Source organism: Dioscorea cayenensis, unplaced genomic scaffold, assembly GCF_009730915.1.
Source record: "Dioscorea cayenensis subsp. rotundata cultivar TDr96_F1 unplaced genomic scaffold, TDr96_F1_v2_PseudoChromosome.rev07_lg8_w22 25.fasta BLBR01002049.1, whole genome shotgun sequence".
Classification (NCBI taxonomy): Eukaryota; Viridiplantae; Streptophyta; class Magnoliopsida; order Dioscoreales; family Dioscoreaceae; genus Dioscorea; species Dioscorea cayenensis.
In genome coordinates, this window is record NW_024088440.1 from 88,710 (window position 1) to 105,300 (window position 16,591).

The 16,591-nt window shown below is 34.7% G+C and overlaps 1 protein-coding gene across 2 annotated transcripts; it reads left to right on the forward strand.

Moving 5' to 3' along the window:
* Positions 1-235: 235 nt before the first annotated feature.
* LOC120257370 (beta-galactosidase 15-like) lies at positions 236-16,170 on the forward strand. 2 transcript variants are annotated; one of them, XM_039264849.1, is made up of 13 exons: positions 236-456; positions 1,243-1,338; positions 1,437-1,549; positions 1,824-1,890; positions 3,142-3,234; positions 5,782-5,925; positions 6,183-6,271; positions 6,844-6,949; positions 7,542-7,629; positions 7,754-7,878; positions 10,066-10,263; positions 12,827-13,059; positions 16,073-16,170. In XM_039264849.1, exons 1-13 carry the CDS (start codon positions 313-315, stop codon positions 16,074-16,076), a joined length of 1,500 nt encoding a protein of 499 aa, XP_039120783.1. In that variant the 5' UTR covers positions 236-312; the 3' UTR covers positions 16,077-16,170. The 2 variants fall into 2 exon arrangements, with proteins under 2 accessions (XP_039120783.1, XP_039120784.1); XM_039264850.1 differs by lacking the exon at positions 16,073-16,170 and having other exon boundaries at positions 237-456; positions 12,824-12,955.
* The last annotated feature ends 421 nt before the right edge of the window (positions 16,171-16,591 follow it).

Below are 16,591 nucleotides of genomic sequence, written 5' to 3' on the forward strand. Positions count from 1 at the left end.
CGTGGACCACAATAATGAACTCTAATGCAAAAACGTGGCAGCAGAACATTGTTTAACTAGTCTCCACAAACTATATTAAATAAAAATACATCGTAACTGCTAATATTGCCTCGTGATCAACATTTTATAAAACAGAGACGTGCCATTCTCAGTTTCTTCGTCAACCACGCAACCGGCGAGCTCACCCAAGCTCACTTTCTCCTCTCGCTATAAAAGCCTCAGAACGAGAGCGAGAGAGAGAGAGAGAGAGAGAGAGGGTTAGGGTTAGGGTTAGGGTTTCAGCTCGAGGGATGGGTGTTGTTGCTTGTGATAATGGCTGTTGCTCAGGTGGCTGTGATCTACGGTGAGTTTTTCGAGCCCTTCAATGTCAGCTATGATCACCGTGCGATCATCCTTGGTGGTCAGCGCCGGATGCTCATTTCGGCTGGAATCCACTATCCCCGCGCCACCCCGGATGTATGCCTCTGTTTTGCTTTTGGACTGATTTTATTTTATTTTATTTATTTATTTTTTGCTGTTGCTTGATGATGATTTTGGTGAGTTTTGTTAGGTTGCAAATGGATTATGTGATAGTTCAGCGTCTTTGAATTAATTTGCAGACTTGATTATTGTGTTCTAGTTCTCTAGATCATAGTCATCGGGCAAGTCCTGGTTCAATTTATGGTTTTTAGTCTTGCTTGATGGCGTTGGTGAGTTTTTAGTCTGTGTTTTATCTTGGTTTGCACATGAATTATGTGGTTATTTATTTTTAAGAATTCAGTGTTGTTTTCTAGTTTTCTAGATCATATGCACTGGAAAATTTTGGTTCACTTCATTTATCAACTAGTACGTGATTGCTTGATGGTCTTGGTGAGTGTTGTTAGAATGTAAATGAATTGTGTGATTATTTACTGTCATTTAACTTATTTTTAGAATCTTGTGTTGTTTTCTAGTTCTTTAAATCATAGGTACTGGGGAAATCCTGGTTCAATTTGTTGATTAACTGGCCTTTTGTTTTGTTTGATGGTCATGTTGAGTTTCTTTAGAATGCAAATGAATTATGAGATTATTTATCTGCTTTTAACTTAACTATTAGAATCTTGTGTTGTTTTCTAGTTCTGTAAAATCTAAAACATAGCCCCCGAGAGAATCCTATTCAATTGATTGATTGTTCCAGTTCAGTTTACTGAAATTTCATTTTCTTTGGTTCAATTTTTGTGTCTCTTATAGTGTCTCCAGTTATAATTTATTTGGCTGTTTCAGATGTGGCCTGGTTTAATTGCGAAGAGCAAGGAAGGTGGGGCGGATGTTATAGAGACATATGTGTTTTGGAGTGGCCATGAGCCAAGTAGAGGGCAGGTAATGTTATTCATTCACTGTGATTTCTGCTATACCCGTTATGAGGGTTTTGAATTTTCTGAACTAGTTTTCTCTAACACCATATGCTTTTTGATCAGTACTATTTTGAAGAAAGATATGACATTGTGAAGTTTGTGAAGCTGGTTGGTGCAAATGGCCTCTATCTTCTTCTGCGCATTGGACCTTATGTCTGCGCAGAGTGGAATTTCGGGTTACTTTTATCGCTTATTTTATTTAAATTGGTGGCACATGAATCCTTGAAATTGAGACAATGCTTCAAACAAGCTTAAATTTAATTTTCTCAAGCATTAGTGGTTCCGCATATCTTTTTTATTTTTGATTCATTGTTATTCACATATCCAATGGCCACAGCTTGGCTACACTAGGATATTTTGACGTCTAGGACATTTAAATTCAAAGAATTAAATTACCTCAGGACAGTTTTCATGCCTTTTAACTCTTCAAAACTTTGATAAATATTATAGGGGATTCCCCGTTTGGTTACGTGATGTCCCTGGCATAGAGTTCAGAACTGACAACGCTCCATTTAAGGTACCATATTTTGTTAGAGAATGAGCTTGAGCAAATACTTTGGTATATGTATATGATTTATATCTGAAGGGCATTATAATCTTGTCAATTTAATATAATCAGGAGTCAGGACAGCTTCATGTTCTCACACTGAATGAATTTTGGATATGTTTGTTTCATGTCAGCTTTTTATTGTATTTTTATATTTTTTTGAGAGGTCTTCTAAACACCATAATCCTAGTTAAAAGAATATAGTTCTAAAAAAACATACTATTTGCAAATGCTTAAGCAATACTTGGCGGATGTCTAATGTACTGAATTTGGTCATCATCACTTGGCACTTGAGGTGTTGGCTGATATGGCTGTGTAGGAAGAACATGATCCCTTGAATGAATGATATGTTTTATATTTATTTTATAAAGATGGCATGACTCACAAGGTTGGAAATAACTAGCTGGACCAGGGCTGGAATGGATTCAACGTTAAAACTGCTGATACTTGCCTTCATTTTTTTTTTGGTGGGTTGTAGTGCCTTTTTGTTAACATATGACAGCCTCATATCTATTTTCTTTGGGCAAGTTATGATGTGGAATGCCATGAATTTACCGGCAGTTAACAGGATTATATTACATAACTGCTCATTAATGGATGTTTCCATTGCAAAATGTATACAACAACCACCTTCTTTGTGGAACTTTGGTTGTTGGCTCTTTGAAATTATATTGATGTCTTTTGGTGAACAATGTTTTAACTATAAAATTCATGTTTTACTTTTGTAAAGTTTCACGGACTAGGAATTTGTACCATGGCGGGTGAAGAAAGAGATCAAACATGAAAAAAGAGCGAAAGAAATGTGGTTCTTGCCATCAAACTCGGTTGTTTGATATGAGCTCTAATAATAACTCACCTAAAGCAAATTAAATAGGTGAGATATATATGGAAGCTTTATTTTCCATAAACACCTAGGATGGGGATAATTTTTAATAAGAACTCTCCGCTAGGCTGTTGAACTACAAGTTTTTCTTCAAATTTGTGAAGTGTTCATGTGCATGGTGCTATTGAACTACAAGTTTTTCACCCTTTCTATCTCGAAAATTGAAACATGATAAGGATCTATTCCTGATATTTTCAGTAAATTCTCCAATAAATTTTAGAAGAAATTAATTGGACTGCTATATTGTGTTTTGATCGTGGGGTTTTTACATTACTCTTCTCAATGATGAATTTGAGCTGTTTATTGTATTAAATATTTGATTTATATTTCTTCTTCAGGATGAGATGCAAAGATTCGCTAAGAAGATTGTGGATATGATGAAGGAGGAGAACCTTTTTTCATGGCAAGGTGGTCCAATAATATTAACACAGGTTAAGATAACACTACGAATTGTAATTCTTTTTTTCATTTATGCATTTATTTTTATTTGCATTTTTCTATATTTAGGCAACCAATAAAGTATAAACTATCTAATAAGATTAGGAATCAAATTTAGCGAGTACGGTTAATATGAAGTCAACTACAACTGGGGTCAATTAAACTAAGATAAGGAAATGCAAACACACTTGTGACCATGATGTCCAACTTGCACAAGAAGTTTTGGTTGAAATTAGTGTCAGAAAGAGTGTTGAATCATTTGAAAATTACCTTTGAATAATTTTGTCGGAAAATTTAGGGAGAGCCTATTAAATCCTTGAAACACCACAAAATGGTATCATTATGGCCATGGAGAATGCTTACAAATAGTACTGTTAAGGTTGAGGAGTATGCTTGGAAGTCTTGTTAGGGCTAGAAACGAGGGTAAGTGCTTAGAAATAATCTCGTTAAAGACTAGTGCATTTAAATTTTGGGCAATGTGCTGAGAAATGATCATCTGGTAAGTATCAAAATCACCGCATAAAAATCATATTCTAAAAACTGATTTTTTTATTCCTAAACTCTATGGTGTGTTTGGTTGGATGGCAGGATAGTGGTGTTAAGGTTTTGAAGGTTGAAATTGTATTGATGGGAATACTTTTGTATAGACTTAGTTAATAGTTAATGATAGAAATGTAATGGGTTTATATATAGGTATAGGGGTTGAGCTACAAAGTCTTGAGACTTTTTGGTGTAAGACCCCTAAGCCCATATAGGGCCAACTAGTACCAAAATATAAAATCTAACATGGTATCAGAGAAATATAGTGGAGCCCAATATATATATTTAAAAAAAAAAAGGACCTCTGAGACACAAGTGGTGTACAAGTCCATGTGAGTAAGACTTCTGAGACACAAGTAGTGTATAAGTCCATGTGTGTAGGATCTCTGAGACACAAAGTAGTGTACAAGTCCTGGTAAACAGACCTCTGGTGTACAAGTCTGAGCAAGTTCGACCGAGTTGAATTTGAGGGAGAGTGTTGGAAATATAGTACCACATCGTTTGTGTGATAGAAGTGTAATGAGTTTATATATAGGTATAGGGGCTGAGCTACAAAGTCTTGAGACTTTTTGGTGTAAGACTCCTAAGCCCATATAGAGCCCATATAGGGCCCACTAGTACCAAAATATAAAATCTAACAGTTAATATTAATCAAGATAAATATTTAAAGATTTAAAAATTACTTTGCTAATTAATGTTAATTGTTTATTTTTTTAATAATCTTAAAAATTACTTACCAGATATATTTATTTAAATAATTGAATCTTATAAAAGGTCAGTGGGATAACTATAGTGTGTTCGATAGAAGCCTTGGGGTGAATCCAAAATCAAACATAGCTGAAGAGACTAAAATGCATTCAATTAAATTAGGTGTGGTTGGCAATTTGTGGTACCCCAAAGCTTAAAGTCAACCTTCCACTTTTTTTTTTACAAAATTTAATTATGTAAATAAACATATATAATTAGTAAGTTGTAACCAATTATTAATTTTGCTACATTGCTATCATTAACTAGAAAGTTAAATTTCTAATATTACAAAATATTTAATTTTATTAGTATTCATTAAGCAGTCAAAAGTTTTTCCTCCCAAAACAATTTTAAATTTCCAAGCCTTAATCGCACTATACCACCCCCGCTTACCTCCAATTTCAAACACACTTGGTTGCAGGATAGGTCCATTTTCCAAAGTTATTCTACTGGCCTCTTTTTTTTGAAGATATAATTATTTAAATACATGCAAAAATTAAATTTTAAAAAATTATTCATATTAGTTACCATCTATTAAATTGTTAATCTTAAAATGTTTAGTTATGATTAATATTCATTAAGTCGAAGTTTGGTTAACTCAAGATAAAAGTTCTCTCCAACTATAAAATAAAAAAAAAAAAAAACATCACTTAACCCCACACCTTTGACCTGCAACCAAGCATCCCATATAGCTTTAGTTTCGTTGGTTTGATGGGAGAATATAAAAGCACTTTGGTGCTCAAGAAGTCTGCTGTGACTTTAAATATTGAGTATGTGACTGGTTGTCTCAAAGATTCAGACACCTTATTCTACTTTCGGTGATCATGTGTTAGTATTTTTGGTAATAAATTTTAAAAAAAAGAGGCTGAGAGCGTTCTGCTAGATTGATCTACATTCCAGTTGTGAAGTAACCACTATCATTTATGCTCCTATTTGTGTGTTAACCATAATTCCCTAAAATTTTGGCAGGTGTAATTTTTGCTAGACTTGGTGAATCAACTTTCAAATTGATAGTTTTTTTCCTTTCTGTTTCTATTATTTGGTTTGATCAATTCACACATTTTCACCAGATAATCATATGGTCTTCTTTTGGACTTAATCATAAGTTCCTATAAAGTATGGTTGCTCTTGCTTATACAACCGTTGCTGAACTCTGTACCTCAGTTTCTGTTAAAACCATGAATTCTGTTTCTGTTTCCATTTGTTAGTTCAATTTTAGATGATTTTTTGCTGCAATAATGGAAATCTAACAGATTGAGAATGAATATGGAAACGTCCAAGGGTCATATGGTCAGGGTGGAGAAAGGTACATGAAATGGGCCGCTGGAATGGCGCTTGGTCTAGGTGCAGGTGTTCCTTGGATCATGTGCAGGCAAACGGATGCCCCCGAAGCAATTGTATTCCCTCCTATTTCTATCTTTTATCTTTTGTGTACTCATATTTAATTTAATATCTGTTGAAGCAAGTTACTTTTGTGTACTCATATTACATCTAATATCTGTTGGAGCAAGTTCTCTACGCATGATTAGTTCTCCTCTTCTGTTTTTGTTTTTATCTTTTTGTATAAACTTGTAACCCTGTTGCATTTATATTGAGCTGAAAAGATTCTGCTACCCTAAGTGAGTCATGCTTTTCTTCTATTTTCTTTTGACAGATAAATTCTTGCAATGCATTTTATTGTGATGGTTTCAAGCCAAACTCATATAGGAAACCAGTAATTTGGACAGAGGATTGGAATGGATGGTATGCTCTTACTTCCACTCTTTTACATTTATGGGTGTGATGACTAAGTTGCCTTTTGTCTCTCATATTTTATAGATGATGGATTAAATGGTATGAACCTTCTTCAAACTTATCAAATTTGCATCCAACTTTCTAAACTCTTCATATTTGGATGTAGGACCATTTTGCACATTCAATTGACATGAAATAACCACATTCTCAAGACCTAGCCAATAGCTAGGTGATGCTAGAGTCCTTGAACGTGTCATTAAAAAGAAGATAACATAAAGAACTTATCTCCTTCCATAAAGCTGTAAATTACTTGCATGTAAAGATATCACTGAGTTGAGTTATGATACTGGCATATTTTGGTCTGAAACGTTTGGAGATTGTTTAGCTGATGTTGCCATTTTTGAATGTGATGTTTCTAGAGTGTTGTGTGCTATAGTTGCAGTACCTGTCGAGGCATCATTGGCTGTTAGAAAATCATCTTAATTTCCTGCACAAAACTATATTTTCTTTGGTCAGAATCGGATTCATCGCTGAATTATGAGATAAACACGGCTTGTAATGATTTATGTGTTTTATTAAAGGTATGCTAATTGGGGCGACAGACTGCCTCACAGACCAGTTGAAGATAATGCTTTTGCTATAGCTCGTTTTTTCCAGCGTGGGGGAAGCTTTCATAACTATTACATGGTAATTTGCATTACTAGGTTACAAATTTACAATGCTGCTGATAACATGCAATGGGTATTCTATGGTATATTTCTAAAGAAATTATTGATTTATAAGCAGGAACAAGCAAGGCATATGCCATTGGTTGAGCATGATTAAGGTGTACATAATTAGCATACAAGTTATTCTATCATTTGCACTATCATGTATATCAATTATAGAACTTTTTCTTTAAAATTTTTAATATTTGAGTTGAGCAACCTTCATGTTGTGGTTGGCTGAGGGTTAACCCAAGTTATCACACAACATACGACCAAACATCTAAGATTATCCCATGAGCATTTTTAGAAGATATAATTATTTGAATAAATATATTTATTAATTAGAGTTAAAAAAAATTATATAAATAAACATCTATATTGATTAGAAAAGTAAAATTTTAATATAAAATATTTATTTTGATTAGTATTATTTAAGTCAAAGTTGCTCAATTTTAGATAAAAGTTTTCATTCCAAAATGATTTCAAACTACCAAACATTAAGCTTATCCTTAAGTCTTAACCAAATATATTGTTTGTCTGAAAGGTGTCTTACTATGCTTTCATTGTAATAGTATTTTGGAGGAACAAACTTCGAACGAACGGCTGGGGGTCCACTCCAAATAACTAGTTATAATTATGATGCGCCAATTGATGAATATGGTATGTTGATTATCTCTCAAAAGTGTCTCTGCAATATTGTTTGTTAGTAGGTTGAGGTTCAACATAGATGAGCTTTTGACATTTGATTCTTTCGTGCTAATGTTAAAATGCTCGTTTTTCTAAGGTATTCTTAATCAGCCAAAGTGGGGGCATTTGAAAGATTTGCATAAAGCTATAAAGCTTTGTGAACCAGCACTAGTTGCTGTTGATGACTCACCACTCTATGTAAAACTGGGGCGAAGGCAAGAGGTTTGTTAGGATTTCTGATATATATTGTTTTAAAATGCTATATTAGTTGTTATTATGGATATGATGGTTGATATAATTATATAAATAGTGAAGCACCATAACACAGGCCTCACTTAAGAGCCTGAATAAGTTTCCATTATTTATTCACTAACCTTACTAATTGGATGTCTCGTTTTGTAGAGAGGAAAGTATGTTTCTGTGAATTTATTGTTATAACTTTGCCTTCTAAGTGTGGTAAAGCACTTGAGCTAATTGTTGATTCTTAAATTCCTCACTCAGAAAAAGCTTCGGTGAATATATTGGCCTATAATAGAGACTTCATCCTATTTGTGACTGCTAAAAGCGAGAGAAACCCTATCCTTCTCTTTCTTTTTTACATCCCCGTGTACCTCATGTGTGGCGACACGGGGACGTAGGAAGAGCCCTCATTATATAACAAACCCTGTGAAGTTTATTCTTTGATCCAATAGTGACCAAAACTGACATCTTATCCAATCTTGTCAGGATCATCGTTGCTAATTGTTGCTCACCACTTTTTTAGTATTGTCTCTTTTCTCCCTATGGTGTAGGCTTCTTCTGGATTTTCGGCGTTCTTCCTTTCCTTTCCCATAAAAGATTAGATACCATCTTGGTAAAGGTATTAGGTTGTAGGGTTCATGTGATATTAGATTTCAAGCTATTACTTAACCAGAAACATTGACATATGTTGTGCAACTGCAAGCGTATGGTTTTGCTAAGTAGTAATTAAGATATCGATCCCACAAGACCAAGTGTGATTACTAATCTATTGCAACAATAGACTATCTAGGCAATTAAAAGATGTAGAGATGGGAGAATAAAAATAACAAAGTAAGAGAAATTACATAAATGGGGAATGCAGAGATGCAGGGGTGTGGACTGAAATTCAGGTTTAGGTGAACCTAGGTTTGGGAACTCACCATAAAGAGTAATGAATGATGTGTTTGAATCTCTACTTGGTTTGGGTAGATCAATTGAAGGGTAATAATCCTTAATTACTTGTCACTCTCTTTCAAGAGATAACAAGTTGATTTTGATCAAGCCAACCTTTACTTTCGTGGTAGATGAACTCTTACAAAACCCCATTTAGCTCAATGATTAAACAATAAACCCTTAAGAAATACTCTTCAGTAATTTCAGGGTTGACTTAAGAATTTCCAAGACCTAGAATAACCTTTTAATTAATCTTGGTCCCTATGATAAAGCAAGCAAATGCTCTCACACTCACAAGCTATGCAAAAACAAATCATAAGCCAACTCAAAATAATCTACCATTAATCATAAAAGATCCTTACAAAAGAAACAACCACATCAATCATCACTACTTTGGGCTAATCCCAAACCTAGAGAGAAGTTCTACACTTCCATGTCTTAATTACAAAAGAAAACAAGAAGAGTAAAGACTATGCAAGAACTTAGCACAACTAGACTTGGAAAACCCCCCATGTTGCCCACAAAGACTTGACTTTTAGATTTCCAGCCATTTTCTTCTCCTTCAGCCTCCTTTTGGAGCCTTCAGAACACTCTTTATTTGTTCAGCCGTCATCACCCTTTCTGCCTCCTTTTTCCCCTATTGAAAACCCCTTTCTTGATGCTTTTTATACAAAGTGTCAGGAGTTGGGTCCTAGTTACTTTTACAGACCACAGGTGTGCCAGTTTACTTGAAAGGTTGTGTATTTTGAAAAAGCTGGTTCACCTGTTAAGTCTTGTCATTTTTCTCCTTGCTTGCCTTTGAAACACCCTCGGTTTACCAAAGTTTTGGATCAACTCCAGCCTTTTACATGCAAAATAACTAAAAGAAGTAGTTTGTACAAAAAGGAAGAAGAATTCATTACAAATGCTAAGAAAATGCATGATTAATAAAGGATCAACCACTAAATGCATGATGATAATTATGCAGTTTTTATCTACAACAACATAGTATCATGTATTCTTCATTTTTTATTACAAGCGAGCTAAAAATCAATGTTTTATTGAGTTCATTCTTACCAAGGTGATTTCACAGACTGATCTGAAATTAGAACCAAGTTTATAGTTTTTTAAGACTGTTGCATGAGATCAGTTTATATGGCCATCATTTATATATAATGAATTATACTCATTTCTTTTTCATGTATGATTTGTTTAGTTACAGTTAAAGATCGTGTATGGCTCTTTGGCTCTTCACAGGCACATGTCTATTCAAGTGAGCATATAGACACAAATTCAACTCTACCAGGGAACATTGGCACATGCGCTGCTTTTCTTGCAAATATTGATGAACACAAGTCTGCCTCAGTGAAAATCTTTGGTAAAGTCTATAATTTACCTCCGTGGTCAGTGAGTATATTGCCAGATTGCAAGACTCTGGCTTTTAATACTGCAAAGGTATGCTTCTAAGGTTGTGCAGCTATTTTGTCAGTGAATAACTTTATTATTGGTTGCTTGGTTTGGTTTTGTCTCTTCATTTCTCTTTAGGAGTTGCCAAATTGTCAAATGTCAAGGTGTTAGAATCTCCTATTATTAGAGTGGCCTTATTTATCTTTTTCTATTATTAGAACTTCCTTATAATTTTTTTCTTTTTCGGTTTCTTTCATATTAAGTAATTTTCTCCTATTTTAATTCCTTTATGATTTGTTTCCATATCATGTAATTCCTATTATGATTTGTAACCTTTCTATTTATAGAGAGCAACTCTTCTCAATAAAGTTATCCGAATCCCGTTACATTCACACAGTACGGTATTAGAGAGCCAGGTTTCGAGGACTTGATTAGAAGTATTAAGAACCCTAGTCATTTAAGGCTTATCCATTCACGCTTTGACGACTTCACCACTGGCGTCGCCCCGCGGTGGGGTCATTCGTGTCACCCGGCGTCATTCTTTATCCTTTGCACTATTACAAAGTCTCCTAGTCTTTCTTCATCGTAGGTTGGGACATCCAGGTCTTCAAAAGTTAGAGAATGGTTCCTCATTTATCTTATTTGTAGTCCTTAGAGTGTGAATTATGTTAGTTTGGAAAACATGTCCAGTCTTCTTTTCTGAATAGTGTCTAGTCACATTCTAACAAGAACCTTATCTAGTCACAGGTTTTCTTTTCCAAATAGTCAGTGTGGAAAATATGTCCGGTCTTCTTGGCAAGCATCAACCTGTCAACTTTCTACTTTCATTAGAGATGATGTTCTTCGTGGTCAAATTTCTACTCCTCATTCGGCTACTAAAAATTGTAACATAGGGACCCACCACCCTAACTTTTCCATAACTGCAGTTGTGGGGAAGGGTTGGCTTAGGGTATATGAAGCTAGAGAGAATGTGTCTCACAGGCGATGTGGGACTATGGACCAGGTTAACCACTGCGTCCCAACACCCCCCTGGGCCCACAGCGGATGTGGGACCCAAGATCCTAGCTCATCCAAGGCACAGCCCGGGATCGACGTGGGACCCAGCTCTGATACCATGTTACATAGGGACCCACCACCCTAACTTCTCCATAACTGCAGTTGTGGGGAAGGGTTGGCTTAGGGTATATGAAGCTAGAGAGAATGCGTCTCACAGGCGATGTGGGACTATGGACTAGGTTAACCACTGCGTCCAACAAAAATCAATTGGGAGACATCTTTGCTAAAGCTTTTCAGTGCTCCTGTTTGGCTGCTATTCGAAGCTGGGCAGGATGGATCTATATGCTTTTGTTTAAGGGGGAGTGTTAGAATCTCCTATTATTAGAGTGTCCTTATTTATTTTCTCCCATTGTTAGAACTTCCTTATATATCTTTCTCTTTTTTAGTTTCTTCCATATTATGTTATTTTCTCCTATTTTAATTCTTTTATGATTTGTTCCCATATCATGCAATTCCTATTATGAATTCTAGTCTCTCTATGTATAGAGGGTGATTCTTCTCAATTAAGATATCTCAATCTCTTACTTTCACACAAGGCTTATCAATGACCTCAATTAGAGAGTGATAGCGATAAAACAAGAAAAAGTTTGGATGCTGAATAAGCAGAGATTAAAGGTATGGTTTTCCTCTCATGGGTTGGTGTAGGCTAGCACATTGCCTTCTAGGAGACAACAAGAAAACCAGAAAGTTTTCTTAAAATTCCAAAATTATTTAATTTGTTTTGGTGAAGAAAAGTTTCTTGTTTCCTTTGTTGATGAAATTGACAGCATCCTGATGCAACAAAATCTGCTTTTAATATGCAAAAATATTCTATTGTGCATTTCTTACATAGGAGATCAATGTGATTGCAATTTTTTTGCATATGCTTTGGTATCTGTGTAATAGCCTGTCATCTCTTCTAACCATCCAGCTTACCATGGTTTTAAATATTTGTGTATTAAGAGTATGTGCTATGACTACGTATGTGCAACAGCTGGAGGAGCCAGTTAGTTTTCAGAGTTTCAGTTGTCCGAATATGTGTCTCGTTGTATTTACAAAGCAGTGCTGTAATTGCCGTAAAATAGTTACTGAAGGCAGCGTATAAGATCAGCTTTCTAGGTCTATTTGTGTTTGTAACATCTTTTGGCATGCCCTTTTGCTTGCTTTAGAACCGTTTTTCTCTTTATTTTCTCAATTTAATTCTTAAGACATTTTCTATTCCCTTGCATATATTTTTGATGCTTGAATGAGAGCACTATATATTTGGAAATGCTTAGTTGCTTTCATTTTAAAAATAAATATTCTTTCTACTTTGTAGTTGTGTTCATTCTGCTTTCACACAAAATTTAGGTATGCTATCATGACCTCTTTCTCTTTCTTTATTGCCTTACCAATGAATGAATCATATCTTACTGTCCAAAATGGTAAGTCTCTAGAAGTTTCAGTTATATAATGGCTATTTCGTGATAACTCTTATATATGGTTTGATCTTCATTAGATTTTGAATTATTGAATTGATTTTTTTTTCAATGTAAACATAAGGAAAATTCATTTGTTCCTAATTTATTTTCAGTAGACTGAAGCTCAAGTTTCAATCAAAACAGTTGAATCTGGTTCTCCAAGTTTTTCCAATGCTACCGAAGCTGCAGATCTGCTATTTCATGATAACTATTTTACTCCTTTGAAGTCATGGATGGCTTCCAAAGAGCCCATTGGTCTGTGGAACAAGAATAGTTTTTCAGCAAAAGGCATATTAGAGCATTTAAATGTTACAAAAGATACCTCTGATTATTTATGGTATATTACCAGGTCAGTTTTATCTTAACTTATACCATAGGTAAAATGATATCTGAAATTTTATCCATATGTTTCCTTAGATGGATGTAGATCAAGATCAATGGTTTAGGTCGTAAATGTATATCATATATATATATATATATATATATTTAAGTTTCTGGTTTTGACTAATACAAGGAGATCAAATAACTAGTTAAGAAGTACAAATAGATCCAAGCATAACATAGCTATCAAACCTTAGCTATTTGAAATGATTGCTCTCATTAGGTCTTTTCTTAGCAATTATTAGGTGTAGAATCTATTTTCATCGCAATGGCAAATTTTTGGTATATCTCATGGCAACCTTTCTCATTGTATTCATTCAAGGCCTATCCTTTTCCTGTCCCTCAAAATTTGCAATGCCACTTCAGATGAATTGGACTAATTCTCTTGAGTCTACCAATGCATTTACCCAGCTTCTTTTATCAGTAAATAGGGATAACTACAAATGCATTAGTGTTGGTCTCTGTTGGATGCAAATGGAGCACATTGAACACATCCTATGGGTTTGGTTTGCTTCTAATGTTTTTCTACCTGTTAGTATAAAAAACTTATGACACTTTACTTTGTGACAACTGTTATGCAAAAGGTTAGCATTATGCATTGCAACATGTTGAATGGAAGTCAGTCACAAAATCTTAACTTTAAAAACTTGTTCCATTATGTACATGTTTTTTCCATTAAGTGAGAAAGCTAGGATATTCCATCTCTGCAGTGTAAATATATCTGCTGAGGATGTATTGTATTGGAAGGAAAAGGGCATTCTTCCACTGCTTGAAATTAATAGCATGCGAGATGTAGTACGAATTTTTGTGAATGGAGAGCTTGCAGGTAATGGATTTTTTTTTTTTTCGTTGAATGAATTTTACTAACAATTGAACAATCATATATGTGCTCATGCACTGTGTCCATATTTTTGTATGCTTGTGTGTTTTGATTCACCAATGCGTGTATCTGCATGTGTGTCATGACAAAGTTGTCCTTTTAGCATTCCGTCATGTGTCTATACCACCACTATGTGTATCAGTAGCTGTGAGGCTATCTACTGATACAGCCGTCTTTTGAAGGATCTCCTATGACTATGCAGTGAGATTGACATAATATGTTCAAGTTCTATCATCTCAATATATTTATCGGAAGCATTTATATTATCCATCTATAATGTTGTCAAAAGTTTGACATCTTCATGATCAGTATTAGATGGCAATGAAGCTAATCAAGCAAGGAGCATGAGCCCGTGGGTTGTTATTATTGGGATTTTCAATTTTGTCAACTTTATCCAGACTGTAGTATGAAACTCTGTCTGATCAACTACTGTCTAGAAAATGAAAATCATCTAAAATTTGTGGAGATGATAGTCTGATTTTCATTGGAAAGATTTGTTTTTCCGGAGTACCAAAAGCGAGCATGACGTCGTTATGAACATAAAGTCCCAAAGTATGGAATCCCAGAAACAAGCTGGCCCAACTTAAATGAGATATGATAGCTTCTTTATGGTCTAGCATTCTTGCCAATACATTATCTTCATTCTGTTCCGGATTGTAATCTCTAATGAAGAATATAGCTCCATGAGCAAAGGCTCCTGTCATGATGAACCCTGCGATGTATTGGTGATGAGTATATAACGCAGCTTGAGTAGTAAAGTCTTGTGCTATGAATGCATAAGCAGGTAAAGAGTACATGTGTTGAGCTACTAAGGAAGTAATAACCCCTAAAGAGGCTAGAGCAAGACCTAATTGAAAATGAATCGAATTATTGATTGTGTCATAAAGACCTTTATGCCCACGTCCTAATCGACCCCCGGGAGGAATATGTGCTTCTAAAAGATCTAAACAACATAATTTGTTAAGACTTCTGGCATCAGAAACAGAAAATAGTTGCTTCAACTAGTTGATTGCCATTTTAAAAGGATAGTTTAAGTTTTATGCTAAAGTGGTTTCACATTTCTAGAAGATAGCAGCAGAAACATGATTTGTGGAGCTGCAGAAGATTTTAAGTCTGATCATTTGTCTTTTATGAATGTTTGTAGGAAAATGTGGATTTTGCTACTGTTGAAAGATTTCTTTCTGCTAAATGAGTTCTTCTACTTGACATGGAAATGCTTTTCATGCGCTACACTAGGCTAGTCGTCTTAAACCTAATGCCGTTGTTATGAGTTTCCTAACAGCCTTTAACATCCTTTGAACACCATTCTCTCTGTGTTCGTGTCTGTATAAATTTGGTAATGATATGAGTCTATGATGCCTAAAATGTTGGTACTTTGCCATTGGATGCCTGTTATTAAGATGCAGATGCCTGTATGGCTAGTCCTCACTCTTTGCTAAATTCCGCATCTTCCTCATTTCTGTTTTGCTAAATTTTGAAAGTGGATAAATAAAGATAAGGAGAAAAATAAATTAAAATGTTAGACAAGACATTTTTGGAAGAATTTTTTAGGATAATCAGATCCCATTATTTGCAGATAGGTACATGGAAATTTCATCCCTAGGTTATAATGCTTAATTTGAATGTAGATTGATTACAATCCAAACATGTTACTCAATGAACACTAACACAATTTCATCATCAAAATCTCTTAGTATATTTGTACAGCAAACACCTCAAAACTCGGGGTCTATACATAAATTAGTATGAAAAGGTACAAATATAAAAAGGTTTCGAACTAGACAATGTCTCTGTTTTTCCTTTTTTTCTAAAAAAGCTGCATCTGTTCATTTTGGAACATTAGCATGGTTCAGATGATATTTATTATAACATCTTCTACTGCCCACTTCATAAGACATGTCAGGTTATCTCACCGCACACGCATGAGATGCCTTCCAAATCTAGTCAAGTGATGAAACCTCCATAATTGTGTGCTCTGCACCATCCCATTTCGTAGTTCATACTATTTCCATATGAGCATGATTGCCCAAATAAATAATTTTTTTAATATTTATTGAATGTTTCTTTGAAATTGAGCTTTCTCTCTATTTTTGGAGTGAAGGTAGTAAAGTTGGTCATTGGCTGCGTTTGGAACAACATGTTCAGTTGGTTGAAGGAGACAATCAATTGGCTTTGCTATCAGAGACTGTGGGCTTGCAAGTATTGTGGAAATGCCCCCCTTATTTTTCCTCATTTCTGCACTTTGCTAGTTTCACTAGTCCAAATTTCTATATTTTTCTGCACATGAATATTATTGCTTTGCGAATTGCGAGCATATAAATTACTTTATGCTTTTACTTAATGAACTAGAAGTTGAATTGTGATGTAACTGGCTTCTTAGTTTTCAAGACCATCGGATGAAGACCTACTTAGTTGCACTATCATTAACATTATTATCTGAATTCAGCATGATATACCATATCTGTGAACAGTAAGTTTAATATTGCTGTAGGAAAGCTTATGAATTTTATGATATCAGTACCATCGGTTCACTATAAAAGATGCTTGATCATCTGAAAAATTTGGTAGCATGCCAACAAATCTAATGTTTTGAGTTTGAGTCACATTTTTTAGCAGGTTA

What these genes read in the sequence shown, in the direction of transcription:
- LOC120257370 (XM_039264849.1), top strand. Translation starts at nt 313, where the DNA reads ATGGCTGTTGCTCAGGTGGCTGTGATCTACGGTGAGTTTTTCGAGCCC. An exon ending in TGCGCCAATTGATGAATATG is followed by an intron (nt 7,630 to 7,753) that starts GTATGTTGATTA and finishes CGTTTTTCTAAG; the next exon opens with GTATTCTTAATCAGCCAAAG. An exon ending in TGGCTTTTAATACTGCAAAG is followed by an intron (nt 10,264 to 12,826) that starts GTATGCTTCTAA and finishes TATTTTCAGTAG; the next exon opens with ACTGAAGCTCAAGTTTCAAT.